This window comes from Dendropsophus ebraccatus, chromosome 15, assembly GCF_027789765.1.
Source record: "Dendropsophus ebraccatus isolate aDenEbr1 chromosome 15, aDenEbr1.pat, whole genome shotgun sequence".
In the NCBI taxonomy this organism is placed as follows: Eukaryota; Metazoa; Chordata; class Amphibia; order Anura; family Hylidae; genus Dendropsophus; species Dendropsophus ebraccatus.
In genome coordinates, this window is record NC_091468.1 from 13,829,345 (window position 1) to 13,850,836 (window position 21,492).

At 45.6% G+C, this 21,492-nt stretch overlaps 1 protein-coding gene across 2 annotated transcripts in view; it reads right to left on the bottom strand.

Moving 5' to 3' along the window:
* Window positions 1-21,269, bottom strand: part of TRAF5 (TNF receptor associated factor 5) — a 28,146-nt gene extending 6,877 nt beyond the window's left edge. Inside the window, exons 1-6 of one of the 2 annotated variants that reach the window (XM_069955126.1) lie at window positions 21,023-21,269; window positions 9,581-9,673; window positions 5,641-5,856; window positions 3,678-3,735; window positions 1,587-1,688; window positions 492-656 (exon numbers count right to left, since the gene is read on the bottom strand). In XM_069955126.1, the coding sequence (XP_069811227.1) occupies window positions 492-656; window positions 1,587-1,688; window positions 3,678-3,735; window positions 5,641-5,849 (534 nt within the window). In that variant the 5' untranslated portion in view covers window positions 5,850-5,856; window positions 9,581-9,673; window positions 21,023-21,269. The other variant, XM_069955127.1, reaches the window with a different exon arrangement.
* Window positions 21,270-21,492: the final 223 nt, after the last annotated feature.

Here is a 21,492-nt window from a genome sequence, read left to right on the forward strand (position 1 = left end):
TGGGCTCCATCAGCCCAAAGTAATGGATCACTGATCTTAGTGATCAATGCAATATGTATATACTGCATTGATCTCTATGAGAGATCAGTATCGTTAACATAAAAGTCCCCCAAGGGGACTTCAAATTAAAGTCTATTATATATTGCCTCGTGCGTAATCGCCCAAACTAATAAATTATCACATAGATAACATGTCAGTTTTACCATAGGGCAAACGGCGTAAACATAAAACTCCCCGAAATGAAAAGAATTGTGATATTTAAATAGAAGTAAATTACAAATCTATATAACTTTCTAAAACCAGTTGATTTAAAAGAAAAAAAATACTGCTGCACAACCCCTTTACATATTGTTTGCCAGAGGGATCAAATACTTATTTCTCTCTGCAAATAAATGTAGATAATTTACTGTTCATGTCTTTGCCAGTGGGCAGACTTACAAAATCAGCAAGGGATCAACTAACAATTGCCTTCAGTGCAGGTCTATCACTACCTGCAGATCGATGGAGGTCATGCTTTTCTTGCAGTAGGCGCAGGTTTCATCTCTCAGCTCACATTGCGTTGTTATGTGATTCTCTAAGTCTTTTCGGATCAGTTTGTCGTGACAGCCGGAGTTGCTGCACATGGTCAGTTCGAACAGACACTGACCCAGATGGTCCTGTCAAAAAAATAAAATTATTGTGGATTTTGTAACATTTATATAGACCAATCTTTTTGAACATTATATAACTTGTATATGGCATTTATCACCAGTTTTCTCCTGAGCAGTCACCTTCTCCTCAGTTGTACCTAAGCTTGTGGGTGGAGTAGCTGCCATAGCACTTCTACACTCCTATACACTGCACACACAGAAGATTTTGCTCGCCTATATTTCTATGGCAGCAGTGGGCTAACCCCATTAAAGTGACAGTACCAGGATTCGCAGCGGATTTCGCTGCAAACTCAGCGGATTTCGTTGCAAACTCTCAGTGTGAAATCCACTGTGAATCCGCTATGTTTGGAGCTACCCTAAGGCCTAGTTCACACAACGTAAAAACAAGAGCAAATTATGGCTCAGGGGCAGATTAACTTTACCATAGCCCCCCCCCCCCCCCCCACTGTAACAATGACGGCACTAGCGTGGTGTTCATAGTACAGGATAGATAATATCATGATGCCCTGATCTGTGCAAAATTGCGGTAAAAATGCAAATTATAGCAGAAATATAGCCAGGAGACAATACACCACTGAAAGTATAAGTTTTTTTGGGTGACCATAGGCCCCCCAGGAGCTACCACCCGAAAAGGACCTATTATATTCCACTAGTGATATGGCGGTATTTGGATAAATACGGCCTGAAATAATGATCATGTTCTTTATTCCAGGCCGTATTTTCCCCTTATTTTTAGGTTGTGTGAACATAGCCTAAACCTGTTTTTTCCTCTTCCCTCTGAGGTCATTTTGAACCAGGTGGATAACAGAATGACAGTAAAAAAACTGTGTGTGTTCCCTTATAAATCCAGGTTACATTAATCAGCAGATAATTTGGGACTCATTTAGGCAGAAAATATACTAGAGGAGTTAAAAAAAATTTGAAGTCACCGCATACCTGAAACCTTCCCAGCGTCACCTTCACATCACAGTCAGGGGCATTTCTGCAGAATACCAGGAGGTTCAGGACTTCTCTTTTACAGCAATTGTCTCTGAATATCTAGAAGGGAACATTAATACTATCAGCGATGTAATGTATGTACACAGTGACCCCACCAGCAGAATAGTGAGTGCAGCTCTGGAGTATAATACAGGATGTAACTCAGGATCAGTAATGTAATGTATGTACACAGTGACCCCACTAGCAGAATAGTGAGTGCAGCTCTGGAGTATAATGCAGGATGTAACTTAGGATCAGTAATGTAATGTATGTACACAGTGACCCCACCAGCAGAATAGTGAGTGCAGCTCTGGAGTATAATACAGGATGTAACTCAGGATCAGTAATGTAATGTATGTACACAGTGACCCCACCAGCAGAATAGTGAGTGCAGCTCTGGAGTATAATACAGGATGTAACTCAGGATCAGTAATGTAATGTATGTACACAGTAATCTCACCAGCAGAATAGTGAGTGCAGCTCTGGAGTACAAAATAGGTATATAACTCAGGATCAATACAGGATAAGTAACACAGTCAGGTTATTAAAGGTTATTAAACTGTAAAAATATCGTTTAAAGGTGAACTTATTATTTACTATAGCCGGTGTGTGTCCAGGGGACAAGAGTAAGTATCAGTTTTATCACACAGATTTTCCATATAGGAATGATTCAGGGTATTGGACACATTTCTCCCCCCTGCCTCCATATAGTGCTTCTTAGATGCTCTCTGTATTGGGTAATGTATGGGGGTCTTCAGTAGGGGACAGGGGCTGCTGAGATGTTACATATGTGTCTAATCATATATCTGTCACTTGCTGGAAAAGCCTCCAATCTCCAACCACAATGGTTTTCTATACATACAATAGTAAACCCACATAATTACTCTGCAAGGTAAAAACTGCAGAGACCAATGTATAAATCCACATACAGGAAACCCACTGAAGCTTATGGCCGAGAAACCTGTCGAGTTTTATACCTTTTACTGTAAGTGACATAATCCAATAAATCCCTCACAGAAGAATCACTGTATATGGAACAAAGTAGACAAATACAGTGTTAAAACCAATAGCATTCTTATTGTATGGCATATACCAATGTGACATAATCTCATAAAGGTGGATATAATATCCTTAAAGGGGCATTCTCATCTGGGCACATTATGCCCTATCCATCAAGCTGACGGTTGGGGGTCCGAGTGCACAGAATTTAGTGCTCCGCAGTGTTCAGTGGCTTCACAGAGAATGAACAGACTGGTTTTCTCCTGCTCTGCGCAGCTCCTGACATGGACAGAGGTGGCAGCAGAGAGCACTGTGTCAGACTGGAATGAACATATCACTTCCTGCAGGACATACAGCAGCTGATAAGTACTGGAAGACTGAGATTTCTAAATAGAAGTAAATTACATATTTTTATAACTTTCTGAAACCAGCTGATTTGAAAAAAAAATAATAAAAATTTCCACTGGAGTACCACTTTAAGATGTTCAGGGACAGAAAAACATGGCTGATTTCTTTCAAAAACAGCACCACAGCCATCCACTGGTTGTGTGTGGTACTACAATTCAGCTCCATTAACATGAATGTAACTTATGTTTTTATAAACGTGTGCAACTCCTTTAAAGTGTCACTGTCGTTTTGACATTTCATAGAGACATCATAGAGACATGTCACAAGTTTTGATCAGTCTCGCAGACTCGCAACAATCTGGAAAAACGAGCCAGGAGAGGACCGTGCTGCGGCGTAGTCCCCTTCCGCTCTGTGGTAGAAAAAAAAGAGTCAGACTTTTTTTCTAACTCAGAGCGGTGAGTGGATGCGCTGCAGACACAATTCCTCTTTGACACTTCATTACAGTAGAAGACCTGAGAGTCCCCCCCACCAAGGACAACACAGGTATTTGGGATTGCGGGGGTCTTGCTTAGCTGATATTTTCTAAGGGAAGCAGCCTAAATAGGTTTTTACCTTTTATAGAAGTCTATGGAGAAAAAACGCCAATGAAATGCACAAACGCATGGCCTGTTTTTCAGCGTCATAAAGAGAGATTTTTCTTACCTCTTGCGGTTTTATAGTTTCTTTGTCTATTGGACATTGAGGAATTTCATGCAGCTCTCTGCAAGGAGGAATTATAGACATATTAGTCACATATATCATGGGATGATTCCTATACAACAGCAGGCCTCAAGCACTAGTCAGATGGGACACTCAGATCTGGGCCAATACAACCTATATTGTATATATCCACCATGTTTATGAGTCTATTAAGATGATCTAGATGGTAGAATGAGTTCAGTGATCACAAGGAGATGAGATCCATAGGGACCAATGTTAATGGGAGGAAGGGAGGTTTAACTATAGGGTCCAATGATTATGAGGGGCTAAAACCATAGGGTCTGGTGACCGCAAGGGGGCCAAAACCTCAAAACATGTGAGAAAGTGGCAGTCATAAACAGAGGGTGCAATGACCATGAGTGGGACAGAGGTATAGGGGCCTATTCCACAGAGCTATATTCGGCCCGATTATCGCTCCGTGGAATAGAGACCGTGCATGGTTGTGTGGAATAGCGATGCGCGGCCGGAGATTTCAGCAGCACCATACATTACCTAAGCATGTTGCACGGCTTCTCCTGCAATCCTCCTTCCTCCTGGTCTCGCGCACAGCAGCAGCTTCGGTGCGACCTGTCTTAGCTGTCTTATCACAGCCAGTGATTGGCTGAACGGTCTGTCAGCTCAGACAGGCCGCACCGGAGATGCTGCAGCGGGATCGGGAGGAAGAAGGAGCGCAGGAGAAGCCCTGCAACATGTGTAGGTAATGTATGGTGTTTGAACAAGGGCTCCAAGGACATCGATAACGATGTCCCTGCAGCCCTTTGCTAAATGATTATCGGGCCGTGGAATAGGCCCAGTAAACAAGCACCGATCTAGCAGATCGGCGCTCGTTTACATTATTAATCGGGCCCCCATCGGCCCGTGGAATAGGATCCACAGAGTCTAATTATGGCTGGGGGGGGGGGGGGTAGAACCATAGGGGTGGGTTGGTATGAGGCAGCCACAACTATAGGGTGCATTAAGTATGAATGTGCCAGAACCATAGGGTCTAATAAACACAGGCAATGGGACTCATGGGTTGCAGTGATCATGTGTGGTATAGAACCATAGAGGGAGATTTATGAAACATGGTGTAAAGTGAAACTGGCTCAGTTGCCCCTAGCAACCAATCAGATTCCAGCTTTCATTCCTCACAGATTCTTTGGAAAATGAAAGGTGGAATCTGATTGGTTGCTAGGGGCAACTGAGCCAGTTTCACTTTACACCATGTTTGATAAATCTCCCCGATAGAGTCTAAAAATCAACACAAGGGCAAATGATAACTACTAAGGCTGGGTTCACACTATGTTTTCTCATCCATTTGTCTGCATCAATTTTGATCTGTTTTTCTATTGGCTTTCATTAAAAATAAGGATCAAAATGCATCCGTTTTCTTTTTACGTACAAAAAAACATGGTCGACCACATTTTTGTATGCGTTTTTTTTTTTTTTTTTATAATGAAAGTCAATGGAATAATTGAATCAAAACAGATGCACAAAAACGCCTCAATTTTTCCTTCTACTTTTTGATCCCTTTTTTTTTTATTTTTAAACACTGATGAAAAAAAAAAAAAAAAAAGAGGAAGGGAGCCCCCATAACATTGCTCATCCTGAGGGTTAGCATGAGTGTGGGTGCCTAACAATGCAAATCTATGCCCTAGTACAGGGGTAGGAAACCTTGGCTCGCCAGCTATTGCAAAACTACAACTCCCATCATGCCTGGACAGCCAAAGCTTTAGCTTTGGCTGTCCAGGCATGATGGGAGTTGTAGTTTTGCAACAGCTGGAGAGCCAAGGTCCCCTACCCCTGTCCTAGTGTAAAGGTGGGGGATGCAATGGTGGCCCTACATAGTCGTCCCCCAGGATAGTGAGCCATGCTGGTGATGATATACATTAGACATGAGGTTACTGTAGCAGGTGGAGACACTCACTTCAGGCACAGTATACACTTCTCACAGAAGCGGTGACCACATCCTGTTTGGTGCGGGTTGTGAAGGACGAGGTGGCAGCTCGCACACTTGTAGCGTTCCTGCAGGGTTTCCACAAACACGTATTCCTGCTTTGGCTCAAAGTCAAGTGACAGGCCGACCCCGGAGTTCTGCCTGCAGAATCTTTCTGGATGTAAAGTGGCGCAGTCCATGGCGGAGCTGGAAGAAACCAAATACCACAACTAAATATTCCTGGACATAAAAATCACCGTGTATGATCTGAGCCAGGATGGGGACTGTCATGCTGCCCTACATATGTGTCATACACGCCAAAAAGTATGTGACCCCCCCTGGTCCTGCGCACACGGTACAGATACCTGACCGCTACTGTACATGATTATACCGTGTTTCCCCTAAAATAACATATTATTATTATATTCATTATTGTTCCCAAAGATGCGCTATGATGTGTTATTTTCAGGGGATGTCTCATAGAGATGCATGGGAGAGAGTGACTCAGTGGCGGATTATAATGTGGGCGGTGGCATGGGCCCCCCCCGAAGCCTTGGGCCCCGGGCGGCCGCCCACATTATTAAAGTATGCAGGATGATTACACACGGCAGCACGTCACTTTTGGGGACCATGGACAGACAGATTTCAGCCACCAGCGCCGTAATAACAGCAGCCGGGACCTGTGATAGATCACTATCAGAGGCCCCAGGCTGCTGTTACTTCAGCGCTGGCGGGCCGCAGGAGCAGGATCAGCCGGCACCACTTAGTGTGCCGTGAGTATTGTAACCCCCGGGGGGAAGGCTGTCTGCTGCCATAGTGGGGATTGGTATTGGCGGCCGTCGGTGTGTGTGGTCACCAGGTTGGATAGTCTGTTTGGGTCAGGTGAGATAGAGTGTGTGTGTGTGTGTGGTGGTGGGGGGGGGATGTCAGGTGAGATAGTGTGTGTAGGTGGGGGTCAAGTGGGGGTAGTGTGTGTGTGTGTGGGGGGGGGTCAGGTGGGGGTAGTGTGTGTAGGGTGTGGTCAGGTGAGATAGTGTGTGTAGGTGGGGGTAGTGTGTGTGTGTGTGTGTGTGTGTGTGTGTGTGTGTATGGGGTAGTCAGGTCGGGGTAGTGTGTGTAGGGGTGGTCAGGTGGGGGTAGTGTGTGTAGGGGGGGTCAGGTGGGGGTAGTGTGTGTGTGTGTGTGTGTGTGTGTGTAGAGGGGGTCAGGTGGGGGTAGAGTGTGTGTGTGTGTGTGTGTGTGTGTAGGGGGGGTCAGGTGGGGGCAGAGTGTGTGTAGGGGGGGGTCAGGTTTATTGTAGGCAGAGGGGGGAACTTTATTATTATGGTAGACGCTATATTATATAAGGGGCACAGCAGTGGGGGTATTTTTACTAAGGGGGGACAGGGGGCATCATTATTATATTTGGGTGCACAGCAGGGACATTATTACTATATGGAGGCACAGCAGGAGGTATTATTACTATATGAGGGTACAGCAGGAGACATTATTACTATATGGAGGTTACAGCAGGGGTATTATTACTATATGGAGGCACAGCAGGAGACAGTATTACTATTTGGGGGCACAGGGAGCATTATTACTATATGGGGGCACAGTAGGGGCATTTAACAATGTGGGATAGCACAGCAGGGAGCATTATTACTATATTTGGGTGCACAGCAGGGGATATTCTATACGGGAATAATGCAGAGCAGGGGGGATATTCCATATGGGGATGCTGCACAGCAGAGGGGAGCATATACTATATGGGGGCTGATGCATGAGGGGGCATATACTTTATAGTGTGTGTTGCACAGGGGGCCATATACATGAGGACTGCTGAATGGGGACCTTACTATTCGAAGGCACAGTTGAGGCCTAAAATTTATGCAGACACAGGCCTAGGGGCTACAACTATGTGGTGGTAGAGAGAAGGCCTATACTATGTGAGCAAAGGGCATATAGGGCACAGGGGAGACCTAATTACTGTGTGTGCTGGAGCAAGAGCCTAAAATGTTTTTCCTGGCAGATTCTGAAGAGAAGGCTTATGGCTTGGGCCCAATGGAAAAGAAAGAGAAAAGTGAGCGACTCTGATCAGAGAAGACATCAACTGTGAGTCACAAGTCACTATCTGTTTTTAAAAAAAAAAGTTATATATATATACATATACACACACACACGTACACTCACCGGCCACTTTATTAGATACACCTGTCCAACTGCACGTTATCACTTAATTTCTAATCAGCCAATCACATGGCGGCAACTCAGTGCATTTAGGCATGTAGACATGGTCAAGACAATCTCCTGCAGTTCAAACCGAGCATCAGTATGGGGAAGAAAGGTGATTTGAGTGCCTTTGAACGTGGCATGGTTGTTGGTGCCAGAAGGGCTGGTCTGAGTATTACAGAAACTGCTGATCTACTGGGATTTTCACGCACAACCATCTCTAGGGTTTACAGAGAATGGTCCGAAAAAGAAAAAACATCCAGTGAGCGACAGTTCTGTGGGCGGAAAGGCCTTGTTGATGCCAGAGGTCAGAGGAGAATGGGCAGACTGGTTCCAGCTGATAGAAAGGCAACAGTGACTCAAATAGCCAACCGTTACAACCAAGGTAGGCAGAAGAGCATCTCTGAACGCACAGTACGGCCAACTCTGAGGCAGATGGGCTACAGCAGCAGAAGACCACACCGGGTGCCACTCCGCTCAGCTAAGAACAGGAAACTGAGGCTACAATTTCCACAAGCTCATCGAAATTGGACAGTAGAAGATTGGGAAAACGTTGCCTGGTCTGATGAGTCTCGATTTCTGCTGCGACATTCGGATGGTAGGGTCAGAATTTGGCGTCAACAACATGAAAGCATGGATCCATCCTGCCTTGTATCAACGGTTCAGGCTGGTGGTGGTGGTGTCATGGTGTGGGGAATATTTTCTTGGCACTCTTTGGGCCCCTTGGTACCAATTGAGCATCGTTGCAACGCCACAGCCTACCTGAGTATTGTTGCTGACCATGTCCATCCCTTTATGACCACAATGTACCCAACATCTGATGGCTACTTTCAGCAGGATAATGCGCCATGTCATAAAGCTAGAATCATCTCAGACTGGTTTCTTGAACATGACAATGAGTTCACTGTACTCCAATGGCCTCCACAGTCACCAGATCTCAATCCAATAGAGCATCTTTGGGATGTGGTGGAACGGGAGATTCGCATCATGGATGTGCATCCGACAAATCTGCAGCAACTGTGTGATGCCATCATGTCACTATGGACCAAAATCTCTGAGGAAGCTTCCAGCACCTTGTTGAATCTATGCCACCAAGAATTGAGGCAGTTCTGAAGGCAAACGGGGGTCCAACCCGTTACTAGCATGGTGTACCTAATAAAGTGGCCGGTGAGTGTATATGTGTGTGTGTAAAACTGCAGACGTCAACTCAGGGTGCCCATGCCCCGGATGTTTTAGGACCCTAGCAACGCCCCTGCCCTGTAGTGCGCCACGCCCAATATGTTTATGGGGGGTGGTTAGGGGCCCAGGGTACATTTAATCCGCCACTGGCGTGACTTCAGCCGTCAATCAACATGGAGACAAAAGAGGGGTCACAAGAGCGATGACGTCCCCACGCACAGGCATTGAACAGTGATACGGGGGTGTGATAAGGCAGCCTCCTCCCGTGCCTCATTTATCATTATTTACGCCTGCTCGCAGGTGTAAATCATGACCAAAATCTACATCTGCTGGAAGTTTTTGTATGCCAGACGCAGATTCAACCCAATTCTGTGACGTCCTGTAGGTCAACCCAATTCTGTGATGTAGGTTCCGGACTATAGAAAAACACCCACAGTGCACTAACTTCAGCGCCACTGTAATCTATAAGACCAAAAGGAGAATGCAACCACCTCCACATTAGCACATGCAGCCCATAAATAGAAAACCTATTATAACTTACTGATATAAGTGGCTGAATCAGCTTCCTGTTGACATATGAGGCAGTCTCATTAAAGGGTTTTGTGGTTGAATGGTAGAAAAGTGCAAAAATAAGCTGTGAAAAGATAAGAGAAATTGGCAGAATATCACTAAAACTATTATGTTAACTCCAGGTGCTGCAAAAAAATAAAAATAAAAAAAATTATTAATAATAATAATAATAATAATAATAATAATAATAATAATAATAATAATAATAATAATATAAGATATATATATATATATATATATATATATATATATATATATATATATATATACTCACCTGCCCTGATCCGCCACTGCTGCTGTTCTCACTGTACCTGGTCCCCGATGCTCTGTGCTCTTTCCAACCACTTCCTATTTGTGCAGGACCTGCCCACTCAGCCAATCACTGAGCACAGAGGGGACTTGTAATTAGTCCTGCACGAATGGGATGTCATCAGAAGCAGTAAGAAATGGAGGGCAGCAAGGACTGGGCACTGTTGTAACGGCTGCAGTCGGGGCATCAGGGCAGCTAAGTGTAGTTTATCTGCGTATAGTTTTCATTTTGTAGCATTTGAGACCCTTAAAAACTGTTATCCCTAAACAACCAGATTAAAAGGGTTTGGTGACCATATTTTATTTTCCCGTTCAAATCAACTGGTGCCAGAAAAAAAAAAAAATCTAAGGTCTTCCAGTACCTATCTGCTGCTTTATGTCCTGCAGGAAGTGGTGTATTCTCTCCAGTCTGACACAGTGCTCTCTGCTGCCACCTCTGTCCATGTCAGGAACTGTCCAGAGCAACAGCAAATCCCCATAGAAAACCTTTTCTGTTCTCCAGACTGGGGAGAATACACAACTTCCTGCAGGACGTACAGCAGCTGATTAGTACTGGAGATTTTTTAATATAATTACATATCTCTGGCACTTTTTGGCACTAGTTGATTTGAAAGGAAAAATGTTGAACTACCCCTTTAAAAGGGACCTTAATCCCTATTTTAGCACTTAATGAAGACTATTCTATCTAATGATATGCCATCAATACTACCGGGCAATGAGCACCCTACAATCAGCTCTTTTTTAAGAGCCGTGGCACAGTGAATGAATGCAGAAAGCTGTGTACATTAAAGGAGAAGTTCGGTAAATTTTTTAAATTAAATTATACACTTATTCCGGGAAATGCACATAGAGTGCTTTTTTCCCCCTGCACTTACTACTGCATCAAAGCTTCACTTCCTGGATAACATGGTGATGTCACTTCCTGGATAACATGGTGATGTCACTTCCTGGATAACATGGTGATGACACTTCCTGGATAACATAGTGATGTCACGACCCGACTCCCAGAGCTGTACGAGTGGCTGCTGGAGAGGATGATGGCAGGCAGACACTGAGGGACACAGGGCACTGGAGGGACACTGAGCATCCCTCTGCCATCATCCTCTCCAGCAGCCACAGCCCGCACAGCTCTGGGAGTCGGGTTGTGACATCACCATGTTATCCAGGAAGTGACATCACCATGTTATCCAGGAAGTGACATCACCATGTTATCCAGGAAGTGAAGCCTTGATGCAGTAGTAAGTGCAGGGAAAAAGCACTTTATAAGCATTTCCCATAATAAGTGTATATTGGGGATTTGTATAACTTTTAGGGGCAATACAATGTTAATACAAATTTTAGCCAGACTTCTCCTTTAAAGTAACAGCTGAGCTGCAATAACCCAACATGGCTACTACACAATGTATGGAGTGTGTGTTCACCTTCGTTCGCTGTGTCTATGTTGGTGCCACAGCTCTGACAACTATCTGGGGTGCTGGTCGTCCAGGGGATAAGACTATCAAGACCCCCTACAGCTGTGGCTATAAAGTAAGACAGGGGATATGGGAGTCCCTATGACATGTCCCTTTGTATAAGTAAGGACTATAGAGGTGCCATCTTCTGTCTCTATATTAGAAGGAAATGATCTATTATTAGAAATCTTCTCAGTTTGAGCCGGAAAGTCTTCTTATTATCTGTTCTCTTTCAGTTCTGATGTGTACAGTAAATGATCCAAGTTCATGACTAACTTCTAGTCGGTGATACATAGTGACCTGAAGTTGGGCAGCCCCTAGATAACACTGATGGGGCGCAGGAATCACGCTTAGCGCAGTTTACTTATTATAATTGTAGTACTGAGAGCGGCTTCTTCCTCACCTCCAGTAAGGTTTCAGATGAGAGTAATAAGGCCGCTATTCTGCTTCCCAACTACGGCGGTACTCTCCAGACTAATAACCTTGTGATGGTCATGTCATTTTGCTATCTGGGACGCTTTTGCCTCCCCCCCCCCCCCTCCATAAAAATAATTACATGAAGCTGATTCACATTCACTTAAAGGGGTACTCCAGCAAAATGTTCCTTCTTTCAAATCAACCGGTGTCAGAAAGTTTTACAGATTTGTAATTTACTTTTATTTAAAAATCTCCAATCTTCCAGTACTTATCAGCTGCTGTATGTCCTGCAGGAAGTGATGTATTCTTTCCAATCTGACACAGTGCTCTCTGCTGCCACAACTGTCCATGTCAGGAACTGTCCAGAGCAGCAGCAAATCCCCATAGAAAACCTTTCCTGCTCTGGACAGTTCCTGACATGGACAGATGTGGCAGCAGAGAGCACTGTATCAGACTGGAAAGAATACACCACTTCCTGCAGGACATACAGCAGCCGATAAGTATGGGAAAACATAAGACTTTTAAATATAGGTAAATTACAAATCTATATAACTTTCTCAAACCAGTTGATTTAAATAAAAAAAATATATATATTTTCGCCAGAGTATCGCTTTAAATGAGGGCAAGCTGCAATACCAGAAACAGCCACTACTAAATGTATGGCACTGTGCCTCAAACTCTGAACGGTAGGCATCGTACTTCAGCCCCTTTAAAGTGTCACTGTAGTTTACTTTTTTTTTTTTTTTTTTTTTTATACAAAAATCAATAGTACAGGCAATTTAAAAAAAACTTTGTAATTAGGTTTATTAGCCGAAAAATGCATTTTTATCATGAAAAAGCAGTTTGAAGCTCTCCCCCTGTATTCATTGTTCTCTTTTAGAGAGGGGAGGAGTGGAGGGAGATGAGGCACCAAAACAGGACAACAAAGAGTTAATTTACAGCTACATCACCGGGCTATCTCCTCTGACAGTCAGCACTGACCTCTCTGACCTCTGAATACCGGCTTTCACACAGATCCCACTGTGTAATCCTTTTTTCTCTGCTCTCTGCTGCCGACTAATCTCCCTCCTCCACTCTCCATAGGTTACACAGGGCCCGACTGATGTTGAGATTTCCTGATAATGAGCAGTGAATGAGAGAGGGGGGGGGGGGGGGCTGGGGAAAGTCTTTTTGAATGCAGATAATGGCACATTTGCCTAATAAACCCAATTACAAATCATTTATGGAGCCATCACAGGGTGTATTTTCTGTAGGACACAGGGGATTGTGTGTGTGTTTTTTTAATTCTTTAAAACTATTTAGATGCTGCAGGCACAAAGACTGCAGCATCTGAAGGGTAAACCAGTTAATGCTACCAGTGATCTGTGTCATATAACATGGTGCCAAAGTTGCAATTGCCGCTGTCATAGTTCAATGCCAGGGGATGGGGGGAGGGGAGCAATTGGTCATTCATGCACAAAATCTGCATAAGGGTAGTTTCACACGTACCGGATTTTCTGCTGCGGATCCGCAGCAGATTTGGCAGTGCGGATGTAATGCTGTGTGCATTCATAGTCAAATCTGCTGTGGATGCGCAGCAGCAGAAAATCCGCTGCAATACGATACGTGTGAAATATTGCGTTCGGCACAGCTTGACAAAAACTGGTCTAATCTGTGTGCCCAAACCTGCGCACAACTATTCTAACCCAGCACGGACGTCCTGTTACTTGTGGAGGGCTCCTGTTTATACACAGAGGGCAATCTGAACAAGGAGAGCCGCAGCGTAAATCAGTTTTGCAGGTTTGTATATGGGGGCCCCCCGACTCTCCACCCGGTAAATGATGAGGTAAGTGAGAAGGGTGGAGCACATGTCAGTAACTGTAAGCCATTCGTTCTTGTGGGAATTCTCAGGCTGAGAAAGTCCTCTCGCTCATTTATATGAAGAGGTGGGTGGTTCTCATCATTAATAAGTTAAAGGGAAAATCCTGTGGACATAATGAGATGCGTGTTAGATAGGTGTGAGATCGTGTAAGGGGTAAAGTGTATGATCTCAGGCCGAAAGAACAGTCAGACTCCCGGGGGTCGGCAGAATACCCCAGGGCTGTATACAGTGATAGGTACTATGCTTTACAAAGAGATCAAATCTGGAGCCTTCTGTGGTTCTTCTACAGTGTCTACCCACTAGACTGTGCACTGACCGAGGCAACATTTACACTAGACTGGGCACTGACCGGGGGCAGCATTTACACTAGACTGTGCACTGACCGGGGGCAGCATTTACACTAGACTGTGCACTGACCGGGGGCAGCATTTACACTAGACAATGGACTGACTGGGGGCAGCGTTTACACTAGACTGGGCACTGACCGAGGCAGCGTTTACACTAGACAATGGACTGACTGGGGGCAGCGTTTACACTAGACTGTGCACTGACAGGAGGCAGCGTTTACACTAGACTGGGCACTGACAGGGGGCAGCATTTACACTAGACTGGGCACTGACTGGGGGCAGCATTTACACTAGACTGTGCACTGACTGGGGGCAGCGTTTACACTAGACTGTGCACTGACTGGGGGCAGCATTTACACTAGACTGTGCACTGACAGGGGGCAGCATTTACACTAGACTGTGCACTGACAGGGGGCAGCATTTACACTAGACTGGGCACTGACAGGGGGCAGCGTTTAAACTTCTGAACTTGCAAAAATCAGTCTATCTGTAAAAAAAGCCTGGGTGTTAGATATATGTGTCTTACAAGGGATTTCCCCCTCCAAAAAGGGACATCTTGCAAAATCTGGTGAAATGGTCATTAGTCATTGTAGTGTCCCCTTATGAGCACCACAACCTGACAGAAAACACTAACCTCATCCACTACTCAAGCTGGTACTTCTGTGTATTACGTGTCTGACTACATGATATGTAGTCAGACACGGAATACAGACATATCATGTAGTCAGACACGTAATACACATATAATGTAGTCAGACACTTAATACACACATGTAGTCAGACACGTAATACAGACATGTGTGTATTACGTGTCTGACTACATTATATGTGTATTACATGTCTGACTACATGATATGTCTGTATTATGTGTCTGACTACATTATATGTGTGCAATACGTGTCTGACAACATGATATGTGTGTATTACGTGTCTGACTACATGATATGTGTGTATTACGTATCTGACTACATGATATGTGTGTATTACGTGTCTGACTACCTTATGTGTGGATGTAGTTGTGTTCGGTGTTAGAGGGGCTCTCCATGGTGCATCCTGTCACTGTTTATAAGGACACTCTGTGACACTGATTATAGAGGTATTCCTGGAACTGTTTACTGTGGCACTCTCAGGCTATGTTCACACACCGTTAAAGTAATAACCGTTTTTATTGGGCAGATGTCATTTACCGGTAAATAACAGCCCTTATTTTACAATACTGGCCGTTGTCTTAGAAAGAACACTTGTTATTTGCATTTTTACCTAGTGGGAACATAGCAGCACACTGTTTACAGAGGGGCGCTCTCTGGCACTGTTTACAGGGGGCGCTCTCTGGCACTGTTTACAGGGGGGCGCTCTCTGGCACTGTTTACAGGGGGGCGCTCTCTGGCACTGTTTACAGGGGGGCGCTCTCTGGCACTGTTTACAGGGGGGCGCTCTCTGGCACTGTTTACAGGGGGGCGCTCTCTGGCACTGTTTACAGGGGGGCGCTCTCTGGCACTGTTTACAGGGGGGCGCTCTCTGGCACTGTTTACAGGGGGGCGCTCTCTGGCACTGTTTACAGGGGGGCGCTCTCTGGCACTGTTTACAGGGACACTATGCCTGCTTTTCCAATGATCTCTCTCCATATAAACAATAAAGCATACTTCACTGTGGTAATAATAGTGTCTAAGAAATAAGCAGGGACTCTGAAAGGGAAAAACAGGAAGGGATGGAAATGGCCCCTGGGATTCGGCAGCGAGGATTTACAGGAACAGATCAGGTATTAGTGTACAGGGAGCGCGGCTCATGTGACCAGTCATCTACAGTATGGGAACAATAGGTCCCAACCAACCCGTGAAATTGAAAATCTGTATTTCACATTCTACTCAGTAGACTGGACCTCAGGACTCTATTACACCAACAGATTATCTGACAGAATTTTTTTAAGCCAAAGCCAGAAAATCAGATAATCTGTTGGTGTAATAGGGCCCTTATGTTATAGTAACTCCCATTATTTGCATTTTTACCTAGTGGGAACATAGCCGCACACTGTTTATAGGGGCACTGACTATGTCTAGCTATGTTCATAGGGACACTCTCTACACTGTTTATAGCGCTCTCTCACAATGTTATAGTATCACTCCCTGACACTTTTTATAGGATCACTCTGACACTGACACTCTCTGACAGGCAGGGCTGTGGAGTCGGAGCTAGTTTTGGCTGGAGTCGCAAAAAAAAAAAAAGGAACCGACTCCGACTCCAGCTTTAAAAAAATCTTTAAAAAATGTAGAATTGAATTTTAACATGAATTTTACAAGTTTTGCTCATGAATATATATTATGAGCAACATTCTCATAGGACACTGGCCCTATTACATAAGGGTGGTCGGGGAATATATCAGTAATAGGACACTGGCCCTATTACATAAGGGTGGTCGGGGAATATATCAGTAATAGGACACTGGCCCTATTACATAAGGGGGGGGGTCGGGGAATATATCAGTAATAGGACACTGGCTCTATTACATAAGGGGGGTCGGGAATATATCAGTAATAGGACACTTGCCCTATTACATAAGGGTGGTCGGGGGATATATCAGTAATAGGACACTGGCCCTATTACATAAGGGTGGTCGGGGAATATATCAGTAATAGGACACTGGCTCTATTACATAAGGGGGGTCGGGGAATATATCAGTAATAGGACACTGGCTCTATTACATAAGGGTGGTCGGGGAATATATCAGTAATAGGACACTGGCTCTATTACATAAGGGTGGTCGGGGAATATATCAGTAATAGGACACTGGCCCTATTACATACGGGTGGTCGGGGAATATATCAGTAATAGGACACTGGCCCTATTAGATAAGGGGGGGCAGGAAATATATCAGTAATAGATCACTGGCTCTATTACATAAGGGTGGTCGGGGAATATATCAGTAATAGGACACTGGCCCTATTACATAAGGGTGGTCGGGGAATATATCAGTAATAGGACACTGGCCCTATTAGATAAGGGTGGTCGGGGAAAATATCAGTAATAGGACACTGGCCCTATTACATAAGGGTGGTCGGGGAATATATCAGTAATAGGACACTGGCCCTATTAGATAAGGGTGGTCATGGAAAAGTTGTTGCTCACTATTTGGCAGTTTGTTTCTGAGCTGGAAGAGTCCATTGTGTGGGGGGAGATCTGTGCTGTTCTCTTCCTGGATGTTGGATGACTGTATATGAGCAGCAGTGTAATATGAAGATATCCTGTGTAATATAGAGGAGAAGACATAAGTAGTGTAGCAGTAACCTCTATCCTCAGTGCGGGGTTTTCTCTCTTGGAGAAGATTGTGTGTTTTTCTTCAGTGTTCAATGGCTGCAGCTGTGTGTGTGTGTGCGCGCGCGTGCTATGGCTGCAGTAGGCTGTGTGTATGCTATGGCTGCAGCAGGCTGTGTGTATGCTATGGCTGCAGCAGGCTGTGTGTATGGTATGACTACAGCAGGCTGTGTGTGCTATGGCTGCAGCAGGCTGTGTGTGTGCTATGGCTGCAGCAGGCTGTGTGTGTGCTATGGCTGCAGCAGGCTGTGTGTGTGCTATGGCTGCAGCAGGCTGTGTGTGTGCTATGGCTGCAGCAGGCTGTGTGTGTGTGCGTGCCCCCACAGTGACCTTCTATTTCACTGTGTGACCTCTATATAACTGTGTGTGACCCCCCCCTCTATATCACTATGCCTGACCTCTATATTACAGGTATCTGGCATTGTTAGCAGTGTTTCTGTAAGTATGGTGAATATTTAGTTAGAAACATAGAAGATTGTCCAGGACATGGAGGCTGGAGACTGGCTGCATCCACTGCACACACAGGAGAAGCTGCTTTATATACAGTATTCCTTTATTCCTTTAGAAGTCGCCCCAGGATCATGTAGGACATTATGGAGAAGCTGCTGAGCCAGTGTGATAAATAACTCCCCTGGTATATGACCGGCCATTTATGAAGGAGCAGGAGTCGGAGTCGGTCGTCGGAGTCAGTCCTGATTGAATTCAGGAGTCGGAGTTGGAGGTGCGGCTTACCGACTCCACAGCCCTGATAGGGACACTCTCTGGCACTGTTTATAGGGATACTCTCTGACACTCTTTATAGGGATACTCTCTGACACTCTTTATAGGGATACTCTCTGACACTCTTTATAGGGATACTCTCTGACACTCTTTATAGGAATAGGGCCCTATTCCACCGGACGATTATCGTTTGCATAATCGTTAACGATTAACGATCTCAAACGACCGCTATTGCGAAACACCTGAAAACTTTCACTCATTTCTATGGAATGGTAATCGTTACTTAAGATCGTAATTGCGATCGTTTTTCTTTGCTATTTATTCGCTATTGCGTTCGTATCTATTGCGAACGACTGAACGATGTCTTATTCAATGCGAACGTTTTGCGAACGAGCAACGATAAAAATAGGTCCAGGTCTTATAAAGCGATCAACGATTTCTCATTCGGTCGTTAATCGTTAACTGCATTTCAACCGAACGACTATCGTTTAGATTCGAACGTTTTAACGATAATCTGAACGATAATCGTCCGGTGGAATAGGGCTCTTATGGCCCTATTCCACGGGTCGTTTTAGAGGAGCAAACGAGCGCTATTAGAGCTCGTTTGCTCCTCGTTCGCCGCTCGCTGCCGCCGCTATTCAACGCGGCTGCAGCGAGCGGGTGAGTGCGGGAGGGGCGGCGGGGAGTTGCGGGGGGGCTGCTCGGAGGATCGCTGATCGTCCGGGCAGCCCATAGGATATAGCAGCGTCTGCTGCCGATGCTCCTATTCAACGGAGCGACGGCAGCAGATCGCTGCTATATCAGTCGCTTGTTTTTCAACATGTTGAAAAACAAGCGACTGCAACGATCAGCCGACATGAACGATGTCGGCTGATCGTTGCACTCTATTCCACGGAACGATTATCGTCCGTAGCGGTCGATATCGTCCGAAAACGAACGATAATCGTTCCGTGGAATAGGGCCATTACTCTCTGACACTCTTTATAGGGGCACTGTCTGGCACTCTTTATAGGGGCACTTTCTGGCACTCTTTATAGGGATACTTTCTGACACTCTTTATAGGGGCACTGTCTGGCACTCTTTATAGGGTTACTCTGACACTCTTTATAGGGGCACTCTCACACTGCTTATCTGTATTTCTGGGTCTCCAGCTAAGGTCACATCACTGGTCACATTCAGCATGATCTGGATTTTTCGTCTTTTTAGCGTTCTGGGCAGCAGGTGACTTCCTATTACCATCCTAGCACCAATACTCTCAGTGTGAACTGGGTCCTATAGCGCCTGAACTGATGACTCAGCAGCGTCTTCTCGTCTTTGCGGACGTCCTACACAGTCGTCACACGGAAAGTCTCATTGTAGTGGCTGATGAGGAAGCGAGGACTCGCACAGTCCTGTATATACACACAGCAGTCACTCAGTGACTGGATGTCATTTCCCCCCCCCACCCACCGTCTTATCTCTCTCTGTGTACAGGTGACAGGCGCCATCTGAAGATCAATGACATCACAGCGGCGGCGGCAGCGATATACTACAGATATACCGACCCAACACTCACACCAGCCAGAGGAAGGGGACTGGAAAATGTATACCATACTCTCTAAGGGCACTATTACACACAGAGATTTTTAACGATTAACGACTAATGATCGCAAACGAGATTGTTTATTGTTAACCTGAAATCGGTCACCATATTACACAGGACGATAATCATTATTGCGATCGTTACTATGATCGTTTATTCCTTCTGATTCCAGCAAAACAATTAACAAATGTGCAATTACGCTGAGCGATTAGTGAAAAAGTCGAACGAATGTGGAATTACAGCGAACGATGATTTTAGGTTCAGATCTAAATCAACGACATATGAATGATTTTTCCATCGTTGTCTGCAATTACACAGAACGATGTAATAGGGCCCTAAGCTGAGATACACATCACACCGTACCCCCTGAGATGTGGCTGAGATACACATCACACCGTACCCCCTGAGATGTGGCTGAGATACACATCACACCGTACCCCCTGAGATGTGGCTGAGATACACATCACACCGTACCCCCTGAGATGTGGCTGAGATACACATCACACCGTACCCCCTGAGATGTGGCTGAGATACACATCACACCGTACCCCCTGAGATGTGGCTGAGATACACATCACACCGTACCCCCTGAGATGTGGCTGAGATACACATCACACCGTACCCCCTGAGATGTGGCTGAGATACACATCACACCATACCCCCTGAGATGTGGCTGAGATACACATCACACCGTACCCTCTGAGATGTGGCTGAGATACACATCACACCGTACCCTCTGAGATGTAGCTGAGATACACATCACACCGTACCCCCTGAGATGTGGCTGAGATACACATCACACCGTACCCCCTGAGATGTGGCTGAGATACACATCACACCGTACCCCGAGATGTAGCTGAGATACACATCACACCGTACCCCCTGAGATGTGGCTGAGATACTCATCACACCTAGTTAGATGTAGCTCCAGGCGATGTTTACAGCACAGAACATTGGATTACATCTGCGATACGCGATGGAATACCAGTATTCTGACATACACCGTGGCGTCCCATCTACATAGTGCCGGTCCCGCCGACCACCAGTAGCTCAACAAGTCCTGCAAAATGGACGGACTGAGCATGGTCCCAAGTGATGACGTCTGGTCCCTATAACTGAATGCACCCACCACGGTATACGTCACCCCCCACCCAACAACCAGTCAAATCCCATGAAATCTGCCCCATTCTCAAAGTCTGCATTTAAGTCTGGGGGTCTCACTGATCACTAGAGACCCCCAAGGTCCAGATCAGCAGTAAGAACCAATGAGAGCACAGGACCCCCACTTAGCAGTAGTCAGAGATGGCCCCTTTAAGAAGTTTTAGCTGTCAACCTGTAAATGACAGTGCCTGATCTAAGGCTGCCCACAGCCGGCTCCTGGCACACGTGACCTCTCCATGGTTACAGCTCTCCTTACCTCGTGCCTCCCGCTGGCTCTGGGGCGCCCTGCAGTGCCGGCGCTGTCCGCTGGGTGGCGCTGTTCCGCAGCGCTCTCACACGTCCGCCCCGCCGCGCGCTGATCGGACTGTCTATAAGGTCTCTGCTTGTCTTCGCTGTTAACCGGCGCGGGGAGGGGCTTGTGGTACGGACGTCACTGCTGGGGGCGGCCTGAAGCGAGTAGGAAAATCTCAGGGTTGTCCCGGAGTCGTCATCACCCAGACCACAGCTCAGCAGCACTGCTGGGACCTGCAGTCCTCCACAACTATAGAGAGTAATACAGGAACTGGGGGCGGGCGGCTGTCTATCCATCCATCTATCTCTCGGGGGTTTCCAGCTCGGTGTAACCAGGGATCAGGGAGAATTTCTACTGTTTTATGATTTTTCTGTTTGTTTTCTAGGTTTATTGTGAGTGGAAACAATGTACAGGCCTGATGCTTGTCACAGCTG